General features: G+C 53.4%; 2 protein-coding genes and 1 long non-coding RNA gene across 8 annotated transcripts; 1 reads left to right on the top strand and 2 right to left on the bottom strand.

The window, feature by feature from the left end:
* Positions 1-125: 125 nt before the first annotated feature.
* On the bottom strand, positions 126-7,697 carry SSH3 (slingshot protein phosphatase 3). Of its 4 annotated transcripts, XM_053562005.1 has the most exons (15): positions 7,429-7,697; positions 6,947-6,987; positions 6,225-6,456; positions 5,083-5,201; positions 4,932-5,003; positions 4,600-4,665; positions 4,314-4,502; positions 4,113-4,206; positions 3,801-3,929; positions 3,604-3,650; positions 2,754-2,900; positions 2,360-2,560; positions 2,004-2,277; positions 1,333-1,495; positions 1,014-1,148 (listed from the first exon to the last, which is right to left on the bottom strand). In XM_053562005.1, exons 1-14 carry the CDS (start codon positions 7,492-7,494, stop codon positions 1,364-1,366), a joined length of 1,809 nt encoding a protein of 602 aa, XP_053417980.1. In that variant the 5' UTR covers positions 7,495-7,697; the 3' UTR covers positions 1,014-1,148; positions 1,333-1,363. The 4 variants fall into 4 exon arrangements, with proteins under 4 accessions (XP_053417978.1, XP_053417981.1, XP_053417979.1 ...); XM_053562003.1 differs by lacking the exon at positions 1,333-1,495 and having other exon boundaries at positions 126-1,148; positions 7,429-7,691; XM_053562006.1 differs by lacking the exon at positions 1,333-1,495 and having other exon boundaries at positions 126-1,148; positions 6,947-7,081; positions 7,429-7,690.
* Positions 7,698-8,633: 936 nt separating this feature from the next.
* On the bottom strand, positions 8,634-24,977 carry ANKRD13D (ankyrin repeat domain 13D). 3 transcript variants are annotated; one of them, XM_053560468.1, is made up of 15 exons: positions 24,428-24,977; positions 23,788-23,923; positions 23,546-23,685; positions 22,833-22,878; positions 22,605-22,748; positions 22,181-22,370; positions 12,003-12,069; positions 11,543-11,624; positions 11,311-11,372; positions 11,074-11,204; positions 9,989-10,146; positions 9,720-9,836; positions 9,469-9,632; positions 9,298-9,389; positions 8,634-9,008 (listed from the first exon to the last, which is right to left on the bottom strand). In XM_053560468.1, the coding sequence occupies exons 1-15, from the start codon at positions 24,731-24,733 to the stop codon at positions 8,801-8,803; spliced, it is 2,043 nt and encodes a 680-aa protein (XP_053416443.1). In that variant the 5' UTR covers positions 24,734-24,977; the 3' UTR covers positions 8,634-8,800. The 3 variants fall into 3 exon arrangements, with proteins under 3 accessions (XP_053416443.1, XP_053416444.1, XP_053416445.1); XM_053560469.1 differs by having other exon boundaries at positions 23,546-23,670; positions 24,428-24,974; XM_053560470.1 differs by having other exon boundaries at positions 23,546-23,670; positions 23,788-23,990; positions 24,428-24,564.
* LOC128564730 (uncharacterized) lies at positions 24,715-27,356 on the top strand. The gene is made up of 3 exons (XR_008374146.1): positions 24,715-24,853; positions 25,099-25,245; positions 26,090-27,356. It is a non-coding gene; the product is annotated as an uncharacterized LOC128564730 (long non-coding RNA).
* The last annotated feature ends 70 nt before the right edge of the window (positions 27,357-27,426 follow it).

The raw sequence follows: 27,426 nt of genomic DNA, 5'->3' as shown, positions 1-27,426 counted from the left end.
TTCTTCCTCCCACCTCGCCCCACCCACAAACAGGTCTGGCAAAGACACCTTGGAATTGTGAAGAAACTGTCAGGAGTGAGGAGAGGCCATACTTCTCATGTAAGCAGAGCAAGATCTGATAAAAAGACAAATGGCTTTTATTGTAAAATTGAAAATAATATGAAAATGTTTATTTCTCAGTACAAAGACAGATCTATTAAGACTATGAAAAGGTGACTGGCCACAGGCCATGAAGGACAGAAAGATGATTCTCTTTGGCCTGGTGCCCTGTGATCCACTGTGGTGCTGTGAGAGGATTGGGGACAGTGGCAGAAGACGAGGGCCAGATGTGAGGTGGGCCAGTGAGGTGGCCTGCAAGCCCCCTCAGGCCTCCCAGGTCTCGGAACTGAGGCTCCTGTCTGCCTCTGGCCTAGCTGGGTCCAGGAATGACATGGGGAGGTGAGAAGAGGCAGGAGCCTTTCCCCACTGTGAAACTGTGTTTATTCCGTGGCTGTGGGTCTTAGGGCAAGAGTTGAGAATGAAACTAGGGCGCTAATAACTCCCAAAGGCACATGCAGTCTCTTTGCCACATCACAGTTATAGAGAAAGCCTGAGCCCTTGGACAGATGGGCATGGGTCTGAGACTTAAGGCTATAGGAGGTGAAGCTGTAGTGGCAGGTCTGGGAACACCTGGGAAGAGCTAAGAGGAGTGGGTACAGGTGTGACAGGGTTCTTTCCAGGAGCTGTGGATCCGCTATTTAGTGTCTAGGGCAGTGGTTCTCAACCTTCCTAACTGCCACGTTGTTACAAATGGAAAAAGGGGTTGCGACCCATAGGTTGAGAACTGCTGGTCTAGGGGAACATGAGCATGTGAGGACTCAGGCCTCACCCTCCTCTCCACTGTCATCCACGCTGGCCTGCCTCACCACCTTTCGGGGCTTGAGCATGCAGGGAATGCCAGCCTCTCCTTGCCTCTGCCCTTGGCCCTGCCCCTGGAAGGCTTGGGCCCGGCTTGCCACCAGCGCGGCACTATGGAGGGCAACCACAGACTGGCGGGACTTCAGGGCAGGCCAAGGCCCCTTGCGGGCCCACTGGCCTCCCTTGGCCCTTGAGAGCTGAGGGAAGGGCCGTGGAGGCTCTTCATCTGAAGACTCATGGGGAGAGAACACCTGCATGGACGAGAGTATCAGGAAGAAGAGCTGTGAAAAGGCTCTCCAGGCAGTGTTGAGCACAGAGCAGGGAAAAGGGCAGGTGCAGCACATTTGCTGAATGCTACAGAAAAACCAGGCCAGGTCCAAGGAGGGAAGGCAACACTTCAGCTCCTCTGCTCCTGGCTCCTTGAGCCCCACCTGCCTGGCTGCCCTCTGGCACCCAGGAGCCCTTCTCAGCCCTCCTGCGCCTCCACTCCTGGCAGGCCTGGGCCTCTCTGGCCCCTTGCTCCTCTTCCCCCCTCTGCCTTTGTGTGGTCCACCGGTGAGCCGCTGAAACACCCTCCGGTGCCAGTCCCTGAGCTGGGCTGTGTAGATGCAGGTGTCCAGTGCTGTGAGGACCCTCTGCCTTTGTCCATACCCACATGCATCCATCAGTGCTCCATGCCCTCCTGACACCCCCCGACCCTCATGTCCTAACCTCTGGCCTGGAGTCTGACTTCCTAAGGCCAGGGCCAGCCCCAGTCTCAACTTTGCACCCTGCAGCACTTAGACAGTGTTCACTTAGCCAGTACTTGGGTGGACTGAATGCTGAGACCCTTCCACCCCTCCATTCCCCACCCTTTGCCTGCCGCCCCTCAGACTGGCTGTGGAGCTTAGCCTGGGTAGGGTGCTGGCTGTGCTGTGGGGAGGCAAGGACAAGCTCCTAGGGGGCCCAACCTCTCAGGAGTCCCTTGCACAGGGGGCCCCTTCCTCAGAGCCTAAAGCCAAGTATTGGTCTGGGTGTTTCCCTCTCCTCTCTCCTTGTGGCCCCCGGCCACTGCAGACTGTGGCCCCCGGCCACTGCAGACTGAATTCTCCCGGCTCAGGCCTCACCTCTGGCAGGTAATTCATCTCTGAAGCACTTTCTAGCTCCAAAGAAGGCTCCAGGAGACTGATGGACCTCATGACCCCGCGGAGGTTGATACGGGGCCGTGGCCCAGACTCTTCTTTTGGGTCTGCCTGGCTCTTCTCCAAGCCCATGGCCTTCACCTCCCCACCGCCCCCCGGTTCTGGCGGAAGAGGTGGGAATGGTGTAGAGACTTCAGGGGTCAGGGGCTCCTCTGGGGAGACCCCACCCACTTTCTGCTCCCAGATGTGGCTCTGACGGCTGTGAGGAGGTAGTCCTGAGTCAGCTTTGAGTGACCCAGCAGTCAACAGCAGCATATACACACCCTCTCCCCACTCTGTACCTGGCAGTCAGGATGCCCTGGTAGGTTTGTAGCTGGCGCAGGAAGCCGGGGTTGGGGCGGGCGATGGGCCGGAGCTCCTGCACGTGCTGCAGTGCCTGCTCCAGGCTCCAGCCGTATTGCTTCATGGCATAGGCCAGCACCGTGGCCGCCGAGCGGCTGACACCCATCTTGCAGTGGACTAGCACCCGGGTGCCCTGCGCCCTGTGGAGGCAGGACATAGTCAGCTGCCTGCCCCCCTCTCTGTGAGGGGCTTATGACTGGGAGCAGAGAATGTAAGGACACTGTGGGCTGGAAGGGTCACAGAGTGGTGGCAGAGTGTGCAGGAGGAAAGTACTGGGGACCAAGTGAAGCTGAGGCACGATTGGGCAGGCAGCAGGAGCTGGGAGGAGCTGACCTTGCAGCCTCAATGAAGCGGTGTGTTTCCTTCCAGTGGGGCAGCAGCTGGGCTGACTCCTCATCCCACAGGCGCACGTTGTAGTAGGTGAAGCGCTCTGGGTAGAAGTTGTCAATCTCCCGGGCCATGTTCAAGATATGGGTGACCCTGTCCCAGAGGGCCCAAGGCTAGGCTGATGTGGGCAGGGGCAGCAGGGCCCATTGGTTGTTGGGCCCAGCAACCCCTGGGTCCCTCTGTTTGGTTCTTAGTTCCCAGGCAGGTAGAGGCAGCAGTTATGGTAGGAAGAGAATTGACCAACTGTCAGATGACTATGATCTTGGGCAAACCGTTTTATCTTGCTAGGCTTGAGTTTCCTCATCTAGCCCAGATAGCTGAAGTTAACTACAACACGACCTTTCTATTACTTTGGGAAAGAGAGAACAGCTTTTGAGCTAAGCTGCAAGTGCGTGGATCTGCAGCAGTGGGAGACGCAGGGGCTACAGCATGCCTCCTAGAGGCCCATGGCAGGCAGATGACACAGCAGACAACCAGGTCCCCACTGAGAGAAAAGGGCCAGGTGGAGAGGAGTCTTTTCCTCCTTGGAAAAGGCAGTCACAGCAAGGGCCCTGCTGCTCCTCCTCTCAGCATGGTTGGGGACTTCTATTTTCACACTTGTGTGGGGAGGGCAGAAGAGTGGGCTGGGGCCTGGCCAGCAGGGCAGCAGGGTTACTGTCCTGGCCTGGCCTGAGAGCCCATGTGAGGGTGACAGAGCTGGTAGCTGCTGAGGGTGGTCTGGGGTTTCTGAAGCTGGCCAAGGTTGCCCTTTGTGAGGTGGCCAAAACGGAAGAGCAGGTGGCAGGCCTGACACTACCTGTTTCTCTGCAGCTCCTCCAGGTTGGCTGCATTCCACTCCGAGCCCTGTGGAGAGGGGAGCAGCACAGTAGTCCTCCCCTAGCCCCTGCCCCTCAGCTCCCCCAATTTCCCCTCAGCTCTCTCCACTTCTCTTCCCTCCCAACCCCCAGCTGTAAGCAGTCCCCTATGCTCCCCTTCTCTCAGCCTGCAGCTCACCAGGTAAAGGTGGGGGAAGATGCGAGAAGCCCGGTCTTGCTGTGCCATGAGCAGCAACATCTGGTTATCAATGAAGTCACGGTACTGCTGCAGGGGACATCCCAGGCGCAGCTCCAGAGCCTGGCGGATCTGTGGGCAGAGCCCAAGGGGAGGAGAGGCTCAGGATACTTTCTGGGTTCCTGACTCCCCACCGTCCCTCTGGGCCTTTGAGGATAGCTCCCTGTCCCATTTAGACAGACTGGGGTGATGCCAAGGCATCCCAGAATGGCTCAAGTCTGGAGAAGGGTCCCTAGTCCTCAGCCTTGTGCCCACCTCTTTGGAAGTGACGCTCTCCAGGTCGCTGGCATCCAGCACTTCCCACAGCTCAGCCCGGATTGCCTGCTCCATCTGCTCCTGTTCTGAAGGCCTGCAGCAGACCCCTTAGTCAGGGCCCCTTCCCTCTCCACCATGGCAACCCTCTGCCTTTCCCTGTCCCCCCACTCCATGCAGGCCCTTCCCTCCCTGCACACTGACCGGCCAGGCTCAGTGGTGGGAGGCCGCAGAGACTCCAAGTCAGCCATTGCCATCCACTCATTGAGGCAGCTCTGGTCCGAGTTCAGTCTCTCCTGGTAGTAGCTGGCCCAGGTGAGGGCACTACCACCGGGCACAAGGCCACTGCCTAGAGCTGCCTCACATGCCTGGTGCAGCACCTGTAGTGTGGCCCTGGGACAGAAGGAGAGGCTGGGTCATGCTGTCCTCCCTGCTGCCCTTACCCAGGCCTTGCAGCCGCCACCTAAGGAGATTCTCAGTCAGCCCTTACCACATGGTCTGGATGGAGATGGGCTTGAAGATTCGGCTCTGACCACCAGATGTTACGCTGAAGCCCCTGCAGGAAACCAGGTCGGGGTGGAATCATACTCAAAGTTCTGGGAGAGAGAGCCTGCCCATTTGCCAGATGTAGGAGGTCCAGGCCCAGAGAAGTTAGGTGACTTACCCAGGCTCACACAGCAGTCTGAGGTGGAGCTGAGAGTAGGCCCCTGGCCTAGAATTGTGTTCCCCAGTGCCCAGCCCCTGCGTCACCTCTGTCACACCTGGTGTTCTACCCTTCTGACCCCTCCTCTGCCCTTCCCTTTTCCAGTTGCCATCTCTTACCCATCTCCATCTAAGTACACCTGGGTGTCACTCCAAAGGGGCAAGACCAGGCCCAGGGTGCAGCTGGGGGAACTGGCAAAGGACAAAGGAAAAGTCATTGTCCCCCAGCACCTCAATTCCTTTCCCCCTCCCCTCCTCTCCCTGCTCCCACCTGCTGTCAGGGAAATCCACCCCCAGGAGGACCGTCTCATCCTTGCTCAGATGCTCTTGTGTGGAAACTACCAGCAGGTAGCGGAGCCGGGGAGGCCGAGCTGCCTCCAGCTGGGCTGCCTGGGGAAGATGTGCCCAGAGTCACAGTGGCCCAAGGACCCTGTGCCCCTGACTCCACCTGGACACCCTCAGGCCAGAACAGCCCTGCCCCCATTTCTCCATTCCCATTCTCCCTCTTTCCAGATCCAGGATCAATGGTTACAATCCCATGGTTCCCAATTTTTGTAATCCAACAAAATATTAAACAAGATCTTTCTTAAGGGGGAAGTCTGTGGCAAAAAGGAGGGAATGGGACTGACACAGGTTGCCTATTTTTTATTTCTGCCTAGGAAGGATGTTTTGTTAAAAACTCTTGTCAATTGGGTGGCGCCTGTGGCTCAAGGAGTAGGGCGCCGGTCCCGTATGCCGGAGGTGGCGGGTTCAAACCCAGCCCCGGCCCAAAAACCATACACACAAAAAAAACTCTTATCAATTACCGTTGCCAGAATTTCACTAGAGTGTTTATCACCAAAGAAATACTAAGAATGTAATCTCACCATAAAGGACAGTGCTTCTGCTGTAAGTTCAGTTTCATGGAGGACTTACTTTATCTTATTTTTCATCTCTGACCGCGGACAGTGAGCTGTCCCCATGGCATTTGGGAACCAGCCCTCCGGTTCCCGCCTGAACTCCCATCCCAGTGGTTGCCGGATTCTTCCTTCCCTTTGAGCCCTGTGGGTGCTCAGCAAGCCCTCCCTGTGCTCTGGTCTAGTCAGGGACAACTCCAGTCAGGAAAGCTTTCAGCTGGTTGAACAGAAACCTGCCTTTGTGTAATTCCCAGCCCTCGGACATAGTTTGGTCCTGCTGGCTCACACAGGACACACCTTCCCAGCCCTTAAGATACCTACAGACATGACCTGGTCCTGTCAAAACTTCTGTACCTGAAACAGCAGGGTCATCAGGGACCCCTACACTCCCCATGGTGCCTGCCCTCACGCCATTCATTGGTCCCCAAACAGGCACACACACTGGCTCCCTTCCCTCCTCTCCTTTACCCGTCAGGGGCTGCTGCCCTCTTAGTGAGCTCTGGATGGTACCCCTTACCAGGAGGATGTCATCCTGCGGCCTCAGCAATTCAACCATGAGATGCAGGTGCTGCCTCTGCTCCTGTTTCCAGGGACTCTGGAGTCCTTGCCCATAGTCTGTCTGGTCTCCATGGGGCTGTTCCTCACCCAAGGGTTCCTCTGCTGGCTCAGGGCTGGCCTCAGCTGCATCACCATTGTCTCCTCCATCTTGCAGTCCCAGGACAGCCCCATGGAGCACTGCAAAGCTCTGCCTGGCAGTGTGGTAGGGAAACCATTATGCCCCTGTGCCCTCAGGGTGGAGAACCTCACACCTCAGTAGCATCAGAGCCGGGAGGTCTAGAGTGGAGGCCTGAGACTGCATTTCTAACCAGTTCTCTGGTGATGGTGCCACCACTCTGGGGAACAGCCTAGGGGCCCCTAAGCCCTGGCCCCTCTGTTCCTGCTCATCTGAGGGGGATGGGACTGCTCCCTATCCCTTCCCACCCCCTAACTCAGGAGATGCTGTAAACTTGGTGAGGACCCAGGAGTCCTCAGGCCCTGTCATCCCATCCTGCCCTTTGGCTCGTGACCACTAACCTGAGCCAGGGTCCAGGGAAGTAGGTGAAAGAGCCCCAAGTGACTGGGGCAGGGGAGGTAAAAGCAAAGGCAGCCAGTCCCGCCTACTAGCTGGCCCCACTGGGAGCGTCTCCCTCTATATTCAGTAGGGCTTCCAGCCCTGAACCTGGGGAGGAAGGGGCTCACCTTCGCTGAAGCCGATTTCTCCGCTTGGCTGCCTGCTCCTGCTGCGAAAGTAGCCCCCAGGGAGAATGAGAGCAGGGTCCCTCCTCTCCTCTGTCAGGGCGCTGGGGTGGGGTGGGGGCGGTGGGTCGCCTTGCCCTTAGTTGGGGTTGGAGGTGGTACAGAAAAGGTGTCAGATGCTAATCCGCTCCCCACCGGGAGGCACTGGAGGATCCCCGGCCCAAGCCCAAGCGTGGCGGGGGGTGGGTGCTGAGGAGGTGCAAGGGTTAGCCTAGATCTGGGTCTCCGCAGAATGGGCTGGCTCCCAGAGCGCCGGATTTTGCCCTAGTCCGAGGTCCTGGGAACCTCCAACCCTTCCCCGAATCCCTCCAGCCAGAGACTTGAGGACCAGGCTTGAAAGGAGCCTGCGGGCGGGCAGGACGCGTTCCCCCAGGCCCAGCTGGCAGCCAACTGCGTGGGCAGGACCACAGCAAAGCCAGACTCACCGTGGGCCCCACAGGCGTGGAGTGGCCGCTGGCCGGGGGTGACCGACTCACTGTGACCAGGGCCATGGGGCCGGACTAGCAGCACCTGGGTGGGCACTAGGCACGGTCCCCCACCACAGCTCCACCAACAGTCCAGCCCCGCAGGACCAGGAAGGAGAGTGGAGCTACCAGGGCCTGGCACCTCCTCGGGGGCGGCCCTTAAAGGGCCAGACACCCGCCCAGCGGGGCCCGTGGAGCCAGCTCACCGAGGCCGGCCCCGCCCCTAGAGGCTCCGCCATTCCGCCCGCCTTGCCCCGCCCCCATGCGCTCAGGGGGAGAGGCCGGGGGCGGGGCGCAGGTGCAGAGCCCACACACCGGAGAGAGGGCGGGGCCGACCGCCGGCAGCGCTTGTTCCTGGGCTGGTCCTTCCTCCTCCCATGAAGCGTCCCAGCCCCTGCCCCTGCCCTCCACACCCCGTTAGACCACCTGAGCTGTTTGCGCTTCAGCAGCAGAGTGGGCCGACAGGAGGCAGGGGCTGGGGACGCAAGTCTTAGGATCATCCACAATGGATATTAAGTCAGGGGTCCCTCATCCCAAGCTTATTTCTCCTTGCTGGTTTGCCATCATGTATTTGCTCTCCGCATGAACCACTGGGAGACATGCAAAGCTTCTGGGAAAATCAGGCTGGGATTCGGAAATAATCCATGAAGTTCACAAGAGATTCTCAGGTCTACTTTGTGGGTGAGCAGGGCAGGGCTGAGCCCGAATCACAGCTGCAGGAGAGGGAAGTGACTTGCTCAAAGTGACTCCGCTAGAACATGCTGGAGTCAGGGCAGGGGCCACAGGGAGTAGGGCTTCTTCCCAGCTGGCTGCGTGTACGGTCCAGAGGCCCAGGCTTTCCCCTTCCCCAACAGGAGCATGGGTCAGGTTCCAGAAAGGCCAGGTGGGGTGGCAGAAAGAACCTGGGTCTCCAGTGGGTGGGACAGGGCTCAGGGGAGAAGCCCTGAAAACACAGATCTGCTCCATGAGGTCGCCTGACTTGAGGCAGCTCCTTCAACCCTCTCAACAGCCCTGCTGGGGCTAAGAGTGGTCTCCTTTTACAGCTGAAGAAATGGAGGCCCAGAGAGGCTCAAGGGGCCACGGGCAGGATTCAAACCCCAGTCTGACGCTGTGTTCCATGGTGTCCCCCTTAGCGCCCACTGGAAAGCGTGCCCCCAGCTCCAGACCATTAAGCACAGCAAGCCTGCTGCCAACTGTGTCTTTATTTCCATCTACACTGTAAACCCACACCGGGCTCCAGGCCCCAGCTCAGCAGCAGCCAGTTTATAAATAAATAAATTACAAAAGCGGAGGAGGACGTGGCCCCGGTCAGCCCTCTTGGGGGCCAGGGGGCTCAGTGCTCTGTGAGTGAGAGCTGCAGTATTCGCTGTAAGTCTTCCTCCTCCTGCTGCCCCCGTCGCGCCTGCTCCTCCTGCTCCCGTGAGGACAACTCCAGGGCCAGGCGAAGCTGCTCCTCAAAGCTTGGGGGGGCCGGGGCTGTCCTTTGAGGGGCTCCCAGGCCCCCGGGCTCTGTGGACAGCTGCAGGCTTTCCTGGAGAGCCCTTGCAGGTAAGGCATGAGAGGGGACAGCAGACCCATTAGCACTAAGGCTGGAGCGAGAAGCCAAGGGACTAGGAATGTGGCTTTGGAGGACAAGGACAGGGTGGAAGAAAAAGAGGCAGAGCCCTGTCTCCCAGTCCCTCATGCCACATTTGGTGGCAGCCAGCACTGCTGATGGAGGTGGCCTGGGATGGGCATGGAGTCCTGGGCCCAGCACCTCCTTGCTACTCATCCCCACCCTCTGGCCAAGGTGAAGTGACAGGGACCCAGTAGGTCCCACGAGGGCCTCACCGCTCTAGCTGAAGCTGCTCCTCGTAAACTGTGGCTTGGGGAGAAGGGTAGGTGCCAGATCGTGTATTGGTCAGAGCTTCCCAGACAGTCACCTACAAAAGCCAGAATGCACAGCTGTCACCTTTGCCCTGCGGCTGCAGAGGTCAGGGCCCAGCCCTGCCTAACTCCCACCTGCTCCGCCTCTGTGCCCGCATCGAGCAGGCTCTGCTGGATGGCGAACTGCAGCAGGTCGTCGTCCTCATCGCGAAGGGGCTCACTGCGCTCTGCACCTAGCACACTGTACCCCTCGGGCACCTCAAACACGGTGGGGTCCACCTCACATGGGAAAGGGCTCCCTAGGCAGATGGCAGAGGGGCTGTGGTCAACCCCAGAGCTCTGCAACCAGATAGCCTGCAGCCTCCCTCTTCCTCCTGTGCGGGTACCTGAAGCTGCCACTGCAGAGCCTGGGCCTGGCGCCCACACCGAGCTCAGGGGCTCGTCGCAGCCACATAGGTTGCTGAAGGTGATGCGGGCATTGAGCACATGGAAAAGGGGAATCTCTGTGAGGAAATAGGAGATAGCCAAGCCTGAACTGCCCTGGTGGGGATGCCTGCCCCTGCCCCTGCATTGTGTCCACCCCTGTCCCTGGGGCCTGTGTCAAGGAGAAGTGACTGTGCTGAAGTCCTCTGCTGCCTGGATCCCACTCTCTCACCAATCTTGACGGGGAAGCCAGGTGGGAGGCGCAGAGTGATGAAGTCACGCAGCTTGGCAAAATGGGCATTGCTGATGGCCATCAGGTCGATAATGGGTGTCACCTGGTCTCCCAGGGAGAGCGGGTGCTCCTCACTCAGCCACAGTGTTGCCTTGAACCTGCCCAGGCGACCACAGGGCATGAGTCAAGGAACTGAGGGTGGCCCTCCTGCTAAGGCCTGTCCTCTCTAGCTCTCTGGTCACCTGCCTTTACTCATCCCTTCCACCCTACCTGGGACACCCTCTTCTGCTCAGCAGCTCCTGCCTGCCTCCCCCAAGAGCCAGTGTCCTCTCCCTACAGCCCAAGGTACCCCCAGACTGGGGATCATTATGTTTTGTGCCAGCTTGTCTGGTCTGGGTAAGGAGGCTAGGGGCCAGGCTGTGGGCATCTTTCTAGGCCCAGTCCACAGACCTGTCCTCCTCCTCAGCCCAGAGCTGAATACCACCTCACATGTAGCTGTGATTTTGTGTCCAGCACAGCCAGAGAAGGACTGGCAGGGTTTGAATCCCAGTCCCATCATTGGGAGGGGTTGCTGGGGAGCACTGGGCCTGTTGAAGGCACTCCATCCACTGTTGCCACTTTCACCAGTTCATCTGGTCCTAATGAGCCAGGTGGGCAGTTTTTTATTTCATAGAGGAGGAAACTAGACTCTCAGAGGGGGAGCCATCTCCTCGGGCCACACAGAAGGGAGGTGGCAGAGCTGTAGGGCTGTGGTATAGGCCCTTTCCACTTTGCCAGGTGCTGGCCCCCAACAGGTGCTCATTAAATTTAATAGAAAACCATATGGGGTGGTGCCACACACTCATTCATTCATTCATTCATCAAAGATTGCGGCTGGTTCTCTGAGCCAAGCCCCTGCTGGGTGCTGAGGACCAGGGATAAGACAGATGTTGCTCCTGCCCTCAAGGAGAACAGTGCAGAGAGCAGACATCTGAGTGAGCAGGACCCTCATATGACGGGCCCGTGTGTGACAGGAATCTACAAGGGTTCAGGCACTGCAGGCAGGGTCCCCATCTCTGAGGAAGACCCCCAGCCAGCCCACTCACCTCTGTACTTTGCTAGACATCTCAATGGGGCGGCCAATGTTCCTCGACTCCAGGCTGAAGTTGGGGTCGAAGTATTCATCAGGGGAGATGGCTGTGGGGTTAGTGGGGCTGGCTGCCTGCTGCACAGGGGCCTGCGTAGGGCCCAGGACCAGACTTAGCACTTGGGACAGACAGACAGTGCCCTACCCCCTCGGGTTCAGCCCTTGCCAGCTCCACCCCACCCCAGCGTTGGCTCACCCCATTGTGGGAGGAGTGCTGCTGGGCCATCCCCAGGAAGGACTGGAACGGAGTCTTCCCCCCTAAGGAGAAGGGGTGGAGCCCATGAGGGGATTTGAGGCCACTGCCCCCAACTGCACCTCTCCCCTGGGAATTTTCCATCAGTTGGGAGAGGGGACAGATAGAAAACCCTGGCCCCTGACCCCAGACCAGGGTGACTGGGCAGCAGGCAGGGAGGCGCACCTGGGTTTACCTTTGCTCCTGGACTTGTCCTGATCAGACAGGTGCTCTGTGCGTGTACGTGTCACTAGCTCCACATTGGTGGCACTGTACACCTGGGGGGTTGGGGAGACAGGCTTAGAGCCTGTTCCCCATGCTCAGTCTCACCAGCACAGGCCCCAAGTCTTCCTGTTCCCAGAAACAGGCGAGATCTTGCTCCCACAGTGGAGGAGGTGGCAAGATCTCCAGTGAGGATATACAGCCCAGGGTGAAGATGAAATTTGGTTCCCTGGGTGGGAACCAAAACTTTAAAGGTGATCCCTATAAACTCAGCAGGGGGTGGGGCACTTGGGTCCCCTTAGTTTCCCTGGCTACTCAGGGTTCTGGGGCCTATGCCATCTCTCCCCTCCATCCTCTGGGGTGGATGTGGAGAAGCAGCTGAGTTAGTGGGCCTCATCTCCTGCCCCCAGCCCCCCGCCACTAGCGTCTCCTGCCTTGGCCTCGTAGCCGCTAACAGTTTCCATCTTCTCAGACCGCCATCCCCAGATACCACATTTGTTCCTGAAACAGACCAAACAGGAGCTCGTGAGGACCTGCGCCCCCACACCCTGGACAAAACCTTCCCTTTCAAAGCTTCCCCCTCCGATTAGCCTGCCCAAGTCCCAGGGTCCCTTCCCACTGTGAAACATGAAGGGGCCTTAAAGAAGGGCATGGATAGAACTGGGGACTAGAAGCTACTGAGGAATTAACTGTTAATTTTGTTAGGTGTGGTAGCAGTGTTGGGGCTGGGTTAAAAAAATCCTTATTTTTTAGAGTTATGTGCAGCAGCAGTTACTGTTGAAACAATATAACATCTGGGATGTGCTTTAAAATACTCTAGGAAAAAAAGGTGAAGAAGGGTAGAGACAATACATTTTTTTTTCTTTTTTTTGAGACAGAATCTTACTTTGCCTCCCTCGGTAGTGCTGTGGTGTCACAGCTCACAGCAACTTCAAACTCTTGGGCTCAAGTGATTCTCTTACCTCTGGAACTATAGGTGCCCATGACAACGCCCAGCTATTTTTTAGAGACAGAGTCTTGCTCTTGCTCAGGCTGGTCACAAACTCCTTAGCTCAGGCGATCCACCTGCCTCAGCCTCCCAGAGTGCTAGGATTACAGGTATGAGCCACTGTGCCTGGTCTTTCAATAAGATTGATATTATAAAATGTTGACAAATGTTAAAGCTGGGTGATGAGTAAGTACATTATCTCTTCTTCCATGTATATTTGAAATTTTCCATCATAAAAAGTTTGAAAGTACATCTGATTCAACAATAACAGCTGGAGACTTCAACAGCCCACTTTCTTTTTTTTTTTTTGAGACAGAGCCTCAAGCTGTCACCTTGGGTAAAGTACCGTGGCATCATAGCTCACAGCAACCACCAGCTCCTGGGCTCAAGTGATTTTCTTGCCTCCGCCTCCCAAGTAGCTGGGACTACAGGCGACAGTCACAACGCCTGGCTATTTTTTGGTGGCTATTTTTTAGTTGCAGCCGTCATTGTTGTTTGGCGGCCTGGGGTGGATTCAAACCCGCCAGCTCAGGTGTATGTGGCTGGCACCTCAGCCGCTTGAGCCACAGGCGCCAAGCCCAATAGCCCACTTTCAATGATAGAAGAAGGACATGCAGATTAACAAAGAAACAGAAGTTGTGAACAACATAATAAGCTAAGTAGATTTATAGGCATTTTTATTCTCAGAGCATTCCCCCCAGTGACAAAAGATAACCTTCTTGGGAATGGGAATATTGGGAATATTCACTTTGACAATATCTTCTGACAAAGGCTAATAACCAGGCTCGGTGCCTGTGGCTCAAGCAGCTAAGGTACCAGCCACATACAGCTGAGCTGGCAGGTTGGTATCCATCCTGGGCCGCCAAACGACGACGGCTGCAACCAAAAAATAGCCCGGCGTTGTGATGGGCACCTGTAGTTCAGCTGCTTGGGAGGTGGAGGCAGGAGAATTGCTTGAGCCCAGGAGTTGGAGGTTGCTGTGAGCTGTGATGCCACGACACTCTACCCAAGGCGAAAGCTTGAGGCTCTGTCTCAAAAAAAAAAAAAAAAGGCCAATAACCAAAATCTAGTGAATTCAAGCAAATCAACAAGAGCAAACAACCCTATTAATAACTGAGCAAGAGACATGAACCTTTTCTCATGAAGACAGACGAATGGCCACCAAACACATGAAAAATTGTTCATTGCCCTAATTATCAGATAAATGCAAATCAAAACCACTTTGAGATATCACCTAACCCCAGTGAGAATGGCCCACATCACAAGGTCCCAAAGCTGCAAATGCTGGCATGGGTGTGGAGAGAAGGGAACACTCACACATTGTTGGTGGGACTGCAAACTAGTATAGCCTCTGGGGAAAGAGGTATGGAGAGTCCTCAAAGAACCAAAAACAGACTTTCCACATTTGACCCAGAAATCCCCTTACTAGATCTCTACCCAAAAGGAAAGAAATCATTTTACCATAAAGACAACTGCACCCACATATTTATTGCAGCTCCATCCACAGTTACAAAGATGTGTAAACAACACAAATTCCCTTCAACTCATGAATGTACTAACTGTGGTATACTTATGCCATAGAATACTATGTAGCCATAAAAAATACAGAGATTTTGCATCTTTTGTAACAACCTGAAAGGACTGGAGCACAATCTACTAAGTATCACAAGGATGGAAAATCAAGCATCCCCTGTACTGAATACTAAATTGAAGTGAGTAGGTTAACAACCACAGGCCCACACAAGAGAAAAACTGAATTAAATTCAAGAAGGGAGAGGGCAGGATTGGGGTTTGGAAGTTCCCACCCAAAGCATAGTGGGAAAGGCACACTTCCCACGTGAAGGACACAAGTACATCTCGGACTTCACCTTATAAACATAAGCAACATAAGCTAATCATATATACCTTCATATTAATCCAAAATAAAACGAAAACAAAAACCCAGAATCTATATTCTTCTCAGGTGTACTTGGAACATTTTTCAAGACAGACCACATGCTAGACCAGAAAAGAAACCTCAATAAAACTGAAATGATAGAAGTCATGAAAAGTATGTTTTCCAGGGCAGTGCCTGTGGCTCAAGGAGTAGGGCGCTGGTCCCATATGCTGGAGGTGGCGGGTTCAAACCCAGCCCCGGCCAAAAACCACCAAAAAAAAAAAAAAAAAAAAAAAAGTATGTTTTCCAACCACAACGGAATAGAATTAGAAAACAATAACAAAAATATTTTTGGAAACTCACAAATAGGTAGAAAGCAAATAACATCCTCCTAAATAACCAATGGCTCAAAGAATATATTAAAAGGGAAATCAGAAAATCCTTTGAGAAGAATAGAAATGAAGACATAACATATCAAAACTTATGAGACACAGCTAAAGAAATGTTTGGAGATGTAAATGTAATACAGGTGTAAATGGCTGTTAAGAAAGAAAAAGAGAGGCTCGGCGCCTGTGGCTCAAGAGGCTAAGGCGCCAGCCACGTACACCTGAGCTGGCGGGTTCGAATCCAGCCCGGGCCCACCAAACAACAATGACGGCTCAACCAAAAAAATAGCCGGGCATTGTGGCGGGTGCCTGTAGTCCCAGCTACTTGGGAGGCAGAGGCAGGAGAATCGCTTGAGCCAGGAGTTGGAGGTTGGAGGTTGCTCTGAGCTGTGATGCCACAGCACTCTACCCAGGGCAAAAGCTTGAGTCTCTGTCTCAAAAAAAAAGATAAAGGGAGTGAAAAACAGGTAAAATGGGTAAATAGGAAAAAAGATCACCAATCAATAACCTAACCTTCCACATTAAAATGCTAGAGAAAGAGCAAACTAAATCCACAATAAGCAGAAAGAAAAAACTAATAAATATCAGAGTGAAAGTTAATAAACTTGGACAACAGAAAAACAATAGGGAAATTACATTCATTAGCCCAATGTAAAAAAAGATAAAAAAAAAAAAAAAAAGAAAAGAAAAAACAATAGAGAAAATTAATGAAATCAAAGCTGGTTCTTTGAAAACCTCAACGAATGTGACAAACATTTAACTAGTTTGACCAAGGGACAAAAAGAAAGAAAAAGACTCAAATTAGTAGAATCATAAATTAAAGGGAGGGACATTACTACTGATCTTTTAGAAATAAAAAATTACTATAAAGGAATATGATAACTGTACCCCAACAAATTTGTTAATTTGGATGAAATGGACAAATTCCTAGTGAGGCACAATCTATCAAAACTAGCTTAAAAAGAAATAGATAATCTGCCTACACCTGGAATTGAAGCAATTGATTGGTAAGTTCCTTGTTTTTTTTTACAGTTTTTGGCTGGGACCAGGTTTGAACCGAAGAGATTGATTGGTAATAAAAATAAGAAGGCCAGGTGTGGTGGTTAATGCCTGTAATCCCAGCACTTTGGAAGGCTGAGGCAGGAGGATCACTTGAGGCCAGGAGTTTGAGACCAGCCTGGGCAACACAGCAACCATCAAAAAACAGAAAAATTAGCTGCACATAGTGGCATATACCTGTCATCCAGTTACTTGGGAGGCTCAGGCAGGAAGGATCATTTGAGGGTGCAGTGAGCTATGACTGTGCCACCGCACTCCAGCCTGGGTGACAGAGTGAGATCCTGTCTTTTAAAAACAAAACAAAACAGCCCTAAAACTACTCACAATAAAAAGCCTAGGTCCAGGCAGCGCCTGTGGCTCAGTGAGTAGGCGCCAGCCCCATATACCAAGGGTGGCGAGTTCAAACCTGACCCCGGCCAAACTGCAACAGAAAATAGCCAGGTGTTGTGGCGGGTGCCTGTAGTTCCAGCTACTCGGAAGGCTGAGGCAGGAGAATCACCTGGGCCCAGGAGTTGGAGGTTGCTGTGAGCTGTGTGACGCCAGGGCACTCTACCCGAGGGCGATAAAGTGAACTCTGTCTCTACAAAAAAAAAAAAAAAAAAAAAAAAAAGCCTAGGTCCAAATGGCTTCACCACTGAGTTCTACCAATCATTTAAATAATGAATACTAATAATTCACAAACTCTTCCAAAAAATAGACCAAGAGATGATACTTTCGAACTTATTCCATGAGGCACCACTCAGATACCAAAACCAGACAAAGCACCAAAAGAAAGCCGAAAACCAATGTTGCTTATGAATAAGGACACAAAGTCTGAATCAAATACTAACCAACTGAATCCATCAACCTATGAAAATACACACGATGACCATGCGGAACTTATCCCAGGAATACAAGGTTGGTTCCATATCCAAAGCTCAACTGATGTAATCATAATAGAATTCTTTAAAAGTCACATGATCATATGAAGAGACACAGAAAAAGCATTTGACAAAACCCAACACCCTTTCCTGATGAAAACGCTCAATAAACTAGGATGAGAAGGGAATTTCTGCAACCTGATAAAGGGTAGCTACAAAACCCCACAACTAACATCATACTTAATGGTAAGACTGTATGCTTTCTCCCCAAGAACAAGATAAAGATATCTGCTCTGACCACTTCTATTCAACATTATACCAAAGTTTCTAGCCAAAGCACTCAGGCGAGAAGACGAAATATGGGACAGGCATGGTTGCTCACACCTGTAATCCTAGCACTCTGGGAGGCCGAGGTGGGTGGATTGCTTGAGCTCATGAGTTTGAGACCAGCCTGAACCAGAGTGAGACATCTCTAAAAATAGCCAGGCGTTATGGCAGTCCCAGCTACTCGGGAGGCTGAGGCAAAGAATCACTTGTGTCTAAGAGTTTGAGGTTGCTGTGAGCTATGATGCCGCAGCACTCTACCAAGGGCAAAAAAATGAGACTCTGTTTCCAGACAAAAAAAAAAAAAAAAACAGAAGAAGAAGAAGAAGACATCTAGATCGGAAAATAAAAGACATCTAGATTGGAAAAGAAGAAGTAAAGTTATACCTATTTACAGGTTTAACAATACTAAGGAATCCACTAAAAATCTATTCAAATGAATAAATGAGTTCAGCAATGTTGTAGGATACATGATCAACATATAAAAATGTATTTTTATACATTTGCAACAAAAAAATCTAAAAAATTAAGAAAATCTGATTCGAGCAGTGCCTGTGGCTCAAGGAGTAGGGCGCCAGCCCCTTATACCAGGGGTGGCGGGTTCAAGCCCAGCCCCGGCCAAAACTGCAAAAAAATAGAATAAAATATTTAGCAATAAACTTAATAAGAGTAGTACAAAACTTGTAATGAAAGTATAAAACATTGTTGAAAGAGATGAAAGAAGATCTAAGTGGAAAAACATCCTGTGTTCATGGAATGGAAGACTTGACATTGTTAAGATGGTGACCAGTTTATAGGTTCAGTGCAATCCCTACCCAGAATCCCATCTGACTTTTTTGTAGGAATGGATAAGTCATATAAAATGCAAGAGACCGAAAATACCTGAACTAATCCTTAAAAAAGAACAAAATAGAAAGACTCAAATTTTCCAATTTCACAACCACTATACAGCAACAATGATCAAGATAGTACGGGCATGGGGCGGTGCCTGTGGCTCAGTGAGTAGGGCACTGGCCCCATTTGCCAAGGGTGGCGAGTTCAAACCCAGCCTCAGCCAAACTGCAACCAAAAAACAGCCAGGCGTTGTGGCGGGCGCCTGTAGTCCCAGCTGCTCGGGAGGCTGAGGCAAGAGAATCGCGTAAGCCCAAGAGTTAGAGGTTGCTGTGAGCAGTGTGACGCCACGGCACTCTACCCGAGGGCGGTACAGTGAGACTCTGTCTCTACAAAATAAAAAAAAAAAAGATAGTACGGGCATGAGGACATATGGACCAACGGACTAGAACTGAGAGCAGCAGTTCTCAACCTGTGGGTCCCGACCCACAGGAACTGTATTAAAGAGCCGTGGCATTAGGAAGGTTGAGAACCACTGCTCTATGGTCAAGTGATTTTTTGACAAGGGTGCCAAGACCATTCATTCAATGGGAAAAGCACATCTTTTCAACAAATGGGGCTGGGACAACTCGATAATCACATGCAAAAGAATGAAGTTGTACCCTTACCTTCCACTATACATAAAAATTAACTCAAAATACCTCAAAGATCTACATGGAAAAGCTAAAACTATAAAATTTTTAGAAGAAAACATAGGGGAAAATCGTTATGACCATATACTTGGTAATATGACACCAAAATAAGGGTCAACAAAAGATAAACAGGTAAACTACGTCATTAAAATTAAAATCTTCTGTGCTTCAAAGGACACGACCAAGGGCTTGTTGACCGTAGCACAGTGGTTACGACGCCAGCCACATATACCAAGACTGGCGGGTTCGAACCCGGCCTAGGCCTGCTAGACAACAATGACAACTGCAACAAAAAATAGCCGGGCTTTGCAGCCGGGGCCTGTAGTCCCAGCTACTTGGGAGGCTGAGGCAAGAAAATTGCGTCAGCCCAGGAGTTTGAGGTTGCTATGAGCTGTGACGCCGCAGCACTCTACTGAGAGTGACATAATGAAACTCTGTCTCAGAAAAAAAAAAAAAAACAAGGACACCATCAAGAAAGTGAATAGACAGCTCACAGAAAAGAAGAAAATATTTGAAAATCATATATATATAATAGGAACTTACATCTCAAATATATAAAGAATTCTTATACCATCAAGAAAGCGAATAGACAGCTCACAGAAAAGAAAAAAATATTTGAAAATCATATATATATAATAGGAACTTACATCTAGAATGTATAAAGAATTCTTATAACTCAATAATAAAAACATAACCCAATTTTAAAAATGTGTAAAGGATCTGAATAGACATTTTTCCCAAAGAAGATATACAAATGACCAATAAAAACACAAAAAGATGCTCAAAATCATTAGGCATTAGGGAAAGGCAGATCAAAGCCACCACGATCCAGGAGGCCAAGGCAGGACGATCACTTGAGGCCAAGAGTTTGAAACTAGCCTAGGCAACAAACACAGCAAGCCTTCCTATGTTTTTCCTCTACAAAAAATTTAAAAATTATCCATGTGTGGTGGCACATGCCTATAGTCCCAGCTAATCAAGAGGCTGAAGCAGGAGGATCACTTGAGCCAGAGTTCAAAGCTGCAGTGAGCTGTGTATGACAGCACCACTGCACTCCAGCCTAGGCAACAGAGCAACACCCTGCCTCTAAAAAAAAAAATTAAACAAGGAAGCATTTATTTTTTATTTTTTATTTTTTGTAGAGACAGAGTCTCACTTTATGGCCCTTGGTAGAGTGCTGTGGCCTCACATGGCTCACAGCAACCTCCAACTCCTGGGCTTAAGTGATTCTCTTGCCTCGGCCTCCCGAGTAGCTGGGACTACAGGCGCCCGCCACAACGCCCGGCTATTTTTTGGTTGCAGTTTGGCCGGGGCCGGGCTTGAACCCGCCACCCTCGGTATATGGGGCAGATGCCCTACCGACTGAGCCACAGGCGCCGCCCAAGGAAGCATTTTTGGATGGCTACAATCCAAAAATGAATGAATGAATAAACAAACAATGACAAGTGTTGATGAGGATGTGGAGAAGCTAGAACTCTCACGCACTGCTAGTGGGAATGTAAAATGGCACAGCCCCTTTGGTAAACAGTCTGGCAGTTCCTCAAGCAATTAAACACTGAGTTACTGGTAACCTAGAAATTCTACTCCTAGATATATACCCAAGAGATTAGGCCATAAAACTGAATGAAGTAGTTATATGCTCAGCACCTGGATGAACCTTGAAAACACTACACTCAGAGAAAGAAACCAGATACAAAAGGCAACATATTATATACGTAAAATTCCATTCATATGAAAGCCCAGAAGAGGGAAATCTATAGAGACAGAAAGTAGACTAGCGGTTACTCAGGGCTTGGGCAGTGAGTGGATGGGGGTTGGGTGGGTGGTAGCTAAAGGATGGAGGTTTTCTTTCCCATGTGATGAAATGTTCTAAAACTGACTGTGGTGATGTACAAATCTGTGTACTAAAAACCATGCAACTCCTAACATAATTAATGCTATTAAAAAATAATAATAATAAAATAAAAACCATGCAATTGTATGATGTACTGGTGATCTACTGGCATATAAAACTATATCGCAACAAAGCTGTTTTTTTAAAAAAGTGTTTCAAACCAGGCACAGTGGCTCACACCTGTAATCTTAACACTCTGGGAGGCTGAGGTGGAGAATCACTTGAGGCCAGGAGTTTGAGACCGGCATGGGCAACATACTGAAACACCATCTCTATAAAAAATTTAAAAATTAGCCAAGTTTGGCGGTACACACTTATACCAGCTTATACTCCTGCTTATTGTACCAGCTTCTCGGGAGACTGAGGCAGGAAGATCACTTGAGCTCAGGTGTTTGAGGCTGTAGGGAGCTATAATCACACCAATGCACTCTAACCTGGGTGACACAGTGAAATCCTCTCTTAAAAAAATTCTTTCCCCCCAAATCTGTTATTGTAACTGAGGGCATATGTTGTCAGAGAAGTAACACTCTTGCCAGAAGGGTCAAGTGCCTAGGTTATCCCCAAAGGCCTCTGACTTAAGACAGCTGTACTAATTAGATGCCAATATTAGTACCAACAGTAGTCCCAAACCACAGCCTAAATCCTTGTCTTTTTTTTTTTTTTTGTCACCCTGGGTAGAGTGCCGTGGCGTCATAGCTCACAGCAAACTCTTAGGCTAAGCAATTCTCTTGCTTCAGCCTCCCAGGTAGCTGGGACTACAGGTGCCCGCCACAATGCCCAGCTATTTTTAGAGATGGGGTCTTACTCTAGCTCAGGCGGGTTTTGAACTTAAGAGCTCAGGCAATCTACCTGTCTTAGCCTCCCAGAGTGCTGGGATTACAGTCATGAGCCAGGCAGCGCCTGTGGCTCAGTGGGTAGGGCACCAGCCCCATATACCGAGGGTGGTGGGTTCAAACCCGGCCCGGCCAAACTGCAACAAAAAATAGCCCTAGCTGCTTGGGAGGCTGAGGCAAGAGAATCACCTAAGCCCAAGAGCTGGAGGTTACTGTGAGCTGTGTGACGCCACGGCACTCTACCAAGGGTAGCAAAGTGAAACTCTGTCTCTAAAAAAACAAAAACAAACAAACAGGGGCGGCGCCTGTGGCTCAGTGAGTAGGGCACCGGCCCCATATGCCGAGGGTGGCGGGTTTGGACCCAGCCCCGGCCAAACTGCAACAGAAAAATAGCCGGGCATTGTGGCGCGCGCCTGTAGTCCCAGCTGCTGGGTAGGCAGAGGCAAGAGAATCGCGTTAGCCCAAGAGTTAGAGGTTGCTGTGAGCCGTGTGACGCCACGGCACTCTACCTGAGGGCGGTATAGTGAGACTCTGTCTCTACAAACAAACAAACAAACAAAAAAACAGGCAGGAGCCACCATGCCTGGCCTTTAAATCCTTGTCTTTATAAAAAAACATGAGATCAGAAGTCAAGAAATTAGGGATACTCTGACCCCCGCCCCGCCCCCTCCCCAGGAAGACAGCTGCTGGTAGAGAGGCAGGCAGTGGCTCAGATGCTGCAGCAGGAGCCTGCCCACCTGCTGGCAGTCTGAGACACTGGATGGTGACATCACACAGTCTGAGCAGCCTCCAGGACAGCCCTGCTCTCACTAACAATGGCTCTTGCCACCTCTCCCTGTCTTACCACTGTGCATCAGGTCCTGACTCACCTCTCAAAGGCCACATTGCGAGTGTCCAGGTGGGTGGAAACAATAGGAGAGGTGAGGCGACTGGCCACGTGTTCCTCGCTGGGCCGCATGGCAGCCAGCAGTGCTTCAGGCTCATGCAGAGTGAGCCCCAGCATCTCCGTGTGCACCACCTGCCGGTCATGGTCCACTTCCATCACCAGGGCTCCTGCCTCTGCCCACCAGTGGGGAATATATCAGGAGGCACAAATTAGTGCCAGGCCTCAGCCAGTGCAGAGAGCATCATCATGCCACTCTCAGCCACCTGCTACTGAGTGGGTCTGCCTCAGTCCCTGGATCCCTCCACCCTAACCTCAGGTTCTACATCTGGAAAGGAGATAAAAAGGACAGGCTTGTCCTTGCAAGCTGCTGGAGAATATGAGGCCTGCAGTGAGCACCCAGAGCTCACCCTGGCCCTTGAAGATGAAGCTCCTCCGGCCACGCTGCCAGGTCATGTGCTCGAAGCCCAGGAGACTGGTGTCAACACGCAAGCTCTCTCCCCGCTTCCACACACGGTACACATCACTTGGGCACATCTTGGACACGAGGGGCACTGCAGCATGCACCCAAGGTCACTGGGAGTCTTCTCCAAAGACCCCACACCAATCCCCTGGAAGCCAAGTGGGTCCCCACTCACCCCAGCTGGTGAACTCCCACTTCATCTCCACGTAGAAATCAGGGGCCTGAGAAAGACCCGAGCTGCCTGTCAGGACCCTCCCTGGTGCTGGGCGGCCAACAGGCGTGGGAGCTCCTTGTCCACAGCCCAGCCACCCTTTAGCAAATCTTAATGCGCTGCCATGGCTCAACTACACCCAGCCACCCCTGCCCTGGAGAGGGTGGGCCAAGCAGGCTCTGAAAACAGTCTGCGTACAAAGAGGCTATAAGCATCTTTAGGCCTGGGGGCCCATCTTAATGCCATTGTGAGCCCACTGCCCCTCAGAGGGAGTGTGGTCAACCAGCCCCACCTCTCTGTGTGCTTACAGAAGGGTGCACAGTCCCTGCCCTTCTAGGGACTCAGGCCACATCTAACAAGTACACCTTAAGTCCTCTCTCTAGGAAATCTGCACTTTCAGGAGGCTCAAAGCCTAAAGCTCTGGTGATTTCTGGCACCAGGGTCCCCAATGCTGGCAAACGCTTCTCTTCCAAAGGGCCCAATCCCATCCCAAACTCATGGGCCTGAACTCCTCTGTCCCCTACATGACCCTGGGCTGGGGTCAAGATAGCCAGTTGATAAAACATTGCACAGACTGGGTACCCCTCCAAGACCAGGACTGGCACAGATGAGGAGGGTAGGACCCTGCTGTGATACTCTGTCCTCCTTACTGGCCACATCTCTGTGCCCTGCTGTACCTGGCGGAGTTTGTTGAGCAATTCTGGAATGCCAGCCAGCCTCTGTGTGGCTCTCTGGTAGTCCCGATACTGAAGCACCAGCTGTACCATCTCAGGGTCTCCAGTGCTGACTGCCTCCTGAAGGACTGGGGGACACCAGGCTGCTGAGGGGTGCCCTCGTGATGGGCTCAGGCCTGGCTGCTGGCTCCCACCCTCTAACCCTGCTGCCAGCCCTGGGGGAGCCTTTCTGCCCTCTGCAGTACCTGCCCAGCCCTGGCGGCTCTCTTTGCCCACATTGGCATTGTGTCGAAGGAGGACTCTCACAGACTCCAGGTTTCCCAGGGACACAGCCAGCTCCAGAGGGGTCCGCCCCCGGGGGTCCTCTTGTTCAATGTCATGCTGAGGGAGATGGTGGGTCACTCAGCAAAGGCCAGGAGGAGAAAGGCCAAGGAGGGAAGCTATGGGGCTGAACAGGGTTGGGAGTCACTGTGAGAAATAAGGGTGGTAGGCAGGGAGATGGCAGAGGGTGGCCTGCATGTCCTGGCGGAGGAAGGGAGGAGGCACGTGGGAGGGGCAGAGGTGCTCCCTGGTCAAGCAGAGGTGCTGGTGCAGGATGTCAAGAGTTTGGATGGGCCTGGGGACCAAGGCCGGGGTTCTTGTCATTCTGGCTCAGGGTGATGCGGCTGTGAGTTTGGGGGCTTGGTGCAGTGCGAGTGGGTAGATGAGTAGGGTAAGGCCAGGGGCTCAGGCGCAAAAGGCAGGTGACCTGGGCTTCGGATCAGCCTGGGGAGGCGGCCGCGATGAGGTTACGGCACTGAGCTGGGAAGGGCAGCCTCCAGGACCGGGAGCACAGCCCCGTGTGTGGGGTTTGGCGGACGGGCCGGGTGCCCCACGGGGCCTCACCTGGCGGCTGTGCAGCGCGGCCTCCAGTTCGCGGTGCCGGTTCGCCCAGACCAGCCGGTGCAGCGGGAAGGTGGGGCCTGAGCCGGCCATGCTGGGCCTCAGAGCCGCATCCCGGCCCCGCCTCGGCTTCGGGCCTGGCGCGGCCCCCTTTCCTCCCCCGAGAGCCGCGCCCCAGCAGTGCCCACCGCAGCTCCCGCGGCCCGGGGCAGGAGCGGCGGCCGCGGCGGCGGGGCGGGGGTCGGGGCGGGGCTCCGCCGTGCCGGGGCGGGGTGTTGGGCCGCGCGCCCCCTCGCCTCCGGCAGCCATGGCAACCGCAGCCGGGCCTGTGCGCGCCGAGGGCAGCTGGGGCACGCGGCCCAGCCGCCGGGGCCGCCACGCGCTCCCGGAGACAAGCCAGACCCAGGCCTCCGTCCCGGGCTTAGCTGGGTAAGGGTCTGCGGGGGGCGGTCTGAAGGGCGGGGCCTGGCTTCTGCTCCGCCGCGGCCTGCAGGGGGAGCCCCAGGCCCTGCGCAGACCCCTGCATGCGGGTCCGGAAGGGGAGGGGGACCCGGGGGCGGGACGGCTCGGCGGGGGGCGGGGACTGGGCCCCGGAGCCGCGAGCGCTCCTGTGCGCGTGCGTGCGCGGCGGGCCGCGGTCGCGCGCCGTTAAGTTCTCTGCGTTTTCCTGACAGAGCCTTGCGCGCATCCCCATGCCCGTCCCCGGTCCCGTGAACACAGGCTGTGCCTGTGAGTGCAGGAAAGGTGCGAGGTGCTGGCTTCCCTTCTGTCACCCTCGAGCGGAGCTCCAAGCGCCTAACGTGGAGATGAACACCCAGCAGGTGCCACTAATGCTCTCAGGCTGAGCACGAAGCGTCTTCTGTGGGGACCCGGGCGGGTGTCTGGGAGGACAGGCGGTCGCCCAGGGCACTGAAGTCAGGGGTGGGAGTACTAGGAGCCAGCGGCACAGGCCAGGGCAACAGCAGAGCTCTCCTGGTGGAGAATCATGCGAGGGGAATGGCTGCCTTTGCCCACAGCATGAGTCCATTTTGCAGAGGCTGCACTTTCCTGCCAGTGTCAGGAGAGGAAGGAGAGTTTCGCAATCAAGACCAGCCTGCCACCCACACCGGAACTAGGGTGCGGGCCTCAGTCAGCTTGGTTCCGGCCTTTGGTTACTGGAGGCGTAGCCTGGGATCTCTCTGATTCCCATTTTTTTGTCCACAGCTGACCCTCTGGCCTGTTTCCCTACTTGTTAAATGACTTGGCATTTAGATCCAGAAGGACCATATAGCTTTAGGGCACCTCCTGCTCAAGGAGTCACTGGGCCAGGAGGGCTGGTTGCCATTTTTACCCCACCTTCTCAGTGTAGTCAGGTGGCTCCTGTGCCATCTGGGATCACTAAAACTCCACCCTGTGGTGTCATCTGGTCGTCTGTGATATCCTGAGGTTGACTGTGGCCCAAAGGCTTCTAATGTCCAGAGCTCTAAGATCGGCTCTGCTGGCAATCACTGTGCACCCCTCTCTGGCCTCAGAGAGGTTTCTCAAACAGGTTGTCCCTTCCCCAAGCCCTCTTCGAGCCTACATCTGACAGGACATTCTGAGACCCAGCCTCTGTTTACTGCAATCTTGAACATGACTCTTCACCATCCTTCAATTCCATAACAGTGCCTTCCAACCCCTTTCCAGGGACCCTTGCTGGCTGAGAGAGGCTGTTTCCACTGTCATCCTAAAGCCTACTCCAGGCCTGCATCTCAGCCTTCTCCAGGGTAGCTCTGTGCCCACGTGCTTCATGCTGTCTGGTGCTGTGTCTGAAGCCAAATCCAGCCACTGTCCTCCCACCAGGCTCAGGGCTTTCCTGGCTCTGTGGATGGCACCAAAGACCTCTGCATGTTCCATCTTGGACTCCCACATCACTCATTCCAGGTCCCCGCTGGGCCAAGTTCTTCCCAACTGACCTGCTTCTTCATCTCTCCCACCAGCACTACCGCCTTTAGTAAAAGGCGAAAGATTTATACAATCTGAAGAGAAGCCAGAGTATAGCACTACTGCCTTTAGGATGCCTCCTCGCCTCCTATTCTTTGCTTCCCTCCATACACCCTGCACACGGGAACCAGCACTCATCACCCCACCTTCACCCTGGGCGAAGTTCAGGCTCCACGTCCACTCATCTTCACCCGGCAGCTGCCAGGCACACACAAGGGTCTGTGCCAGGTTAAGCCTAGCACTCAGGGCCTCTCAGGTCCGGTTCCTTCCTACAGTGTTCTTGCCAACCTGAGCCACCCACAAGTGCCTGGCCCTTCCCTGCATCAGAAATGTCCCCATCCCAATGCTGGAGACCCACTACAAAGGCTACTGCCCCAAGACTCTCTAGTCTCCAGCCTATAGCTTCCTGGTCCAGCAGCCTTCTCTGCCCTGCATGCTGTGGTAGGGCCTCAGCCTACCCAGCTGAGCTCTGCCTGGAGTGGGCAGCTACAAACACCTGCAATCACCTATGAGCCCTGTAGGGAAAGGACATGGGAAAAAGGAAGTTGACCAGAAACCTGTGGGTAGAGGAGAGGCCTGATGTTGGGGAATCCCTTGGACCTCAGGGACCCCTCCTGGGGGACCCCTGGTGAGGCCCAAGGGAGACCAAGGCCAGAGTGGGCCAAGGGTCCAGAGGATGCAGTGTGATGTAGAGGGCAGAGGTGTCTGTTGTGACTGTTGCTGGGCAGGTGGGCCTAGCATGGTGCCTGGCATGTCCCAGTCAGTCCAGACATGACACCAAACATGGAGCTGTTGGTAACTTCTACTGACCTAGGCAGAGGGTAGAAGACTCCTTCTCCTCCACGGAGAAGGGGGCATGGGCACTGTACAGCCACCAAGTGGGGAGGATGAGTAGGGTGGGGGAAGAGGAACCCCCACCCTGCTTGGGGGAGGGCCTGGGCAAGCTGGCCTCAGATGGCTGCCATGGCCAGGGAGGACACCTGCCACAAGACCTTCCCCTCAGGCCCAGCCTAGCTGAGGATGAAGAGGTCAGTAGGCAC

Source organism: Nycticebus coucang, chromosome 14 (assembly GCF_027406575.1).
Source record: "Nycticebus coucang isolate mNycCou1 chromosome 14, mNycCou1.pri, whole genome shotgun sequence".
In the NCBI taxonomy this organism is placed as follows: Eukaryota; Metazoa; Chordata; class Mammalia; order Primates; family Lorisidae; genus Nycticebus; species Nycticebus coucang.
The sequence above is the reverse complement of the archived record's forward strand: the minus strand, read 5'-3'. Positions and strand labels throughout refer to the sequence as shown.